At 39.5% G+C, this 2,073-nt stretch overlaps 1 protein-coding gene across 1 annotated transcript in view; it reads right to left on the bottom strand.

The window, feature by feature from the left end:
- Window positions 1–2,073, bottom strand: part of LOC107693461 (uncharacterized) — a 4,381-nt gene that overhangs the window by 838 nt on the left and 1,470 nt on the right. Inside the window, exons 3-7 of the mRNA XM_016492867.1 lie at window positions 1,790–1,923; window positions 1,667–1,758; window positions 421–515; window positions 282–352; window positions 100–165 (exon numbers count right to left, since the gene is read on the bottom strand). Of these exons, the coding sequence (XP_016348353.1) occupies window positions 100–165; window positions 282–352; window positions 421–515; window positions 1,667–1,758; window positions 1,790–1,923 (458 nt within the window). The remainder of the gene's footprint in view (window positions 1–99; window positions 166–281; window positions 353–420; window positions 516–1,666; window positions 1,759–1,789; window positions 1,924–2,073) is intronic.

Genomic DNA, 2,073 nt, shown 5'->3' with positions numbered 1-2,073 from the left:
CACACACACACACACACACACACACACACAGTGTTCTTCAGCAGTGTTTTACTGTGGTATGAAAGGTGAAGTATAAAGGGAAATGCTTGATATCCACACCTCACTGTTTGTTTTGAGTCCAGCCATATTTTCATACACTCCTTCAGCAGCAGCGCAGCCATATGACTGACAGAAAACAGAAACAGAGAGTTTTCTTTGAATGTGTTCAGTCTGTTGTTCGTGTGAATGGTTTCCCCTGAACTATTACAGCACTGAGCAGAATCACTGAGTGCTAAACTCACACGCGACGACTGCTTTCTGTGCATCGTCACATACTGAGCCTCCTCTGCTTCATCCTCAGACTGCAGGAATCCTACAACACAGGCTTCGTTTAAAACAACTATATGATCACACAACTAAAGATGCAAGTAAACTACTTACTTTTTTTGCAAAACTTCAACAGTTTCAGTGCCAAGTAAATGATTATCATCAGGAGAATCTCCAAAATCACAGGCAACAGAAATAAGATAGCCGTCCTAAAATGCAACAGAATATCAAAAGAGTTTAACTTCTGAATAATTGTGTAAATACTTAAAACACAGCATTACGTCCAAATTAATAGTTTTGCAAAACAGGAAAAAGCTACATATTCTCCAATTCAAATGGACGTACATGATTTAAAGACAGTTCACACAAAAAAAAGATCATTCTGTCGTCATTTACTCTCTCTCACATCGCTCCAAACCTGCATGACGTTATTTCTTCTGAAGAACACAAAATCAGATATTTTGACAAATGTTCAAGCTTTTCCAAAATAGTATCCAAAAAGGAACTTGTAAATAATAATAATAATAATGCACACTAAAGCCAATATAGGAGCACAAAAGACTTTTATTTTGACACCATCTGGCCACTGTAGTTTATTTATATGGAAAGAGCCTTCTGGACATTATCAACAATATCAAAAATAACAATATCTGCTTTTGTGTTCCATTGACTCATTTTTAAACTGGGGTTTGTGAGTTGATGAAAAGCTAAAGATAAATAAACATAAAATGTAAAAACAAATAAAAACAACCAAATAAAATACACAATAAAAAGATTCATATTTTATTTAATTTGCCTGCAAACCAACACTCTATAAAATGCTGGGTTGTTTCAACCCAACTTTGGGTCAAATATGAACTAACCCAATTATTATTATTTTTTTTAGCCCAACAATTGGGTTAGTCCAGAGGTGCCCAAACTCGGTCCTGGAGGGACGGTGTCCTGCAGAGTTTAGCTCCAACCCCAATTAGACACACCTGAAGCAGCGAATCAAGCTCTTACTAGGCATGCTAGAAACTTCCAGGCAGGTGTGTTGAGGCAAGTTGGAGCTAAACTCTGCAGGACACCGGCCCTCCAGGACCCAGTTTGGGCACCCCTGGGTTAGTCCATATGTGACCCAAAGTTGGGTTGAAACAACCCAGCATTTTATAGAGTAAAGCGACTATTACCTGACATAGAGAAGTGTGAACATGTGAATGTGTCATTTAAATTATTGAAATATTAACTTGAAATCAGCGGGACTTTAAGTAAGAATTTTAGGTGAGAAGGTAGAACAAGTTTTCCCTGAAGAAAGGCAGTCGTGTGAGTTTGGACCAGCATGAGTGTGAGTCAATGAGTCGTTATATTAAAGGATCGTCACCTTTTGCGAGCGCTGGCTGAGATCTGATCAGACTCTGCTGTAACCGGACTCTCTCTGCTCTTCTTCTGATCGACAGTGATATGAACAGGCATCTGCAGCTCTTCTGTCGCACCTCCCCGACGCTCCTGTAATGCACTGGCCTCCAAACTTACACCATTTTACACCATATTGTCCTCCCTGATGGTAGCAGCTGATGGTAACGCTGCCATTCTCAGATCCCGTCACATTCTGAGAGTTCACGAGAAGTCCTGGAGACTCTGGAAATTGTATAGAAAACATCAGTTTGACACTTCTTTCGCAGTGTGTTTAAAGAAATAGTTCAAATGAGAATGAGCTGTAAATATGCTCACCCTCAGTCCATCCGAGTTCAGGATGAGTTTGTGTCTTCATCAGGTTTGTAGAAATGT

Source organism: Sinocyclocheilus anshuiensis, unplaced genomic scaffold, assembly GCF_001515605.1.
Source record: "Sinocyclocheilus anshuiensis isolate Anshui unplaced genomic scaffold, SAMN03320099.WGS_v1.1 scaffold987, whole genome shotgun sequence".
NCBI lineage: Eukaryota > Metazoa > Chordata > Actinopteri > Cypriniformes > Cyprinidae > Sinocyclocheilus > Sinocyclocheilus anshuiensis.
Note: the sequence above shows the minus strand (reverse complement) of the source record. Positions and strands in the feature narration are given on the sequence as shown.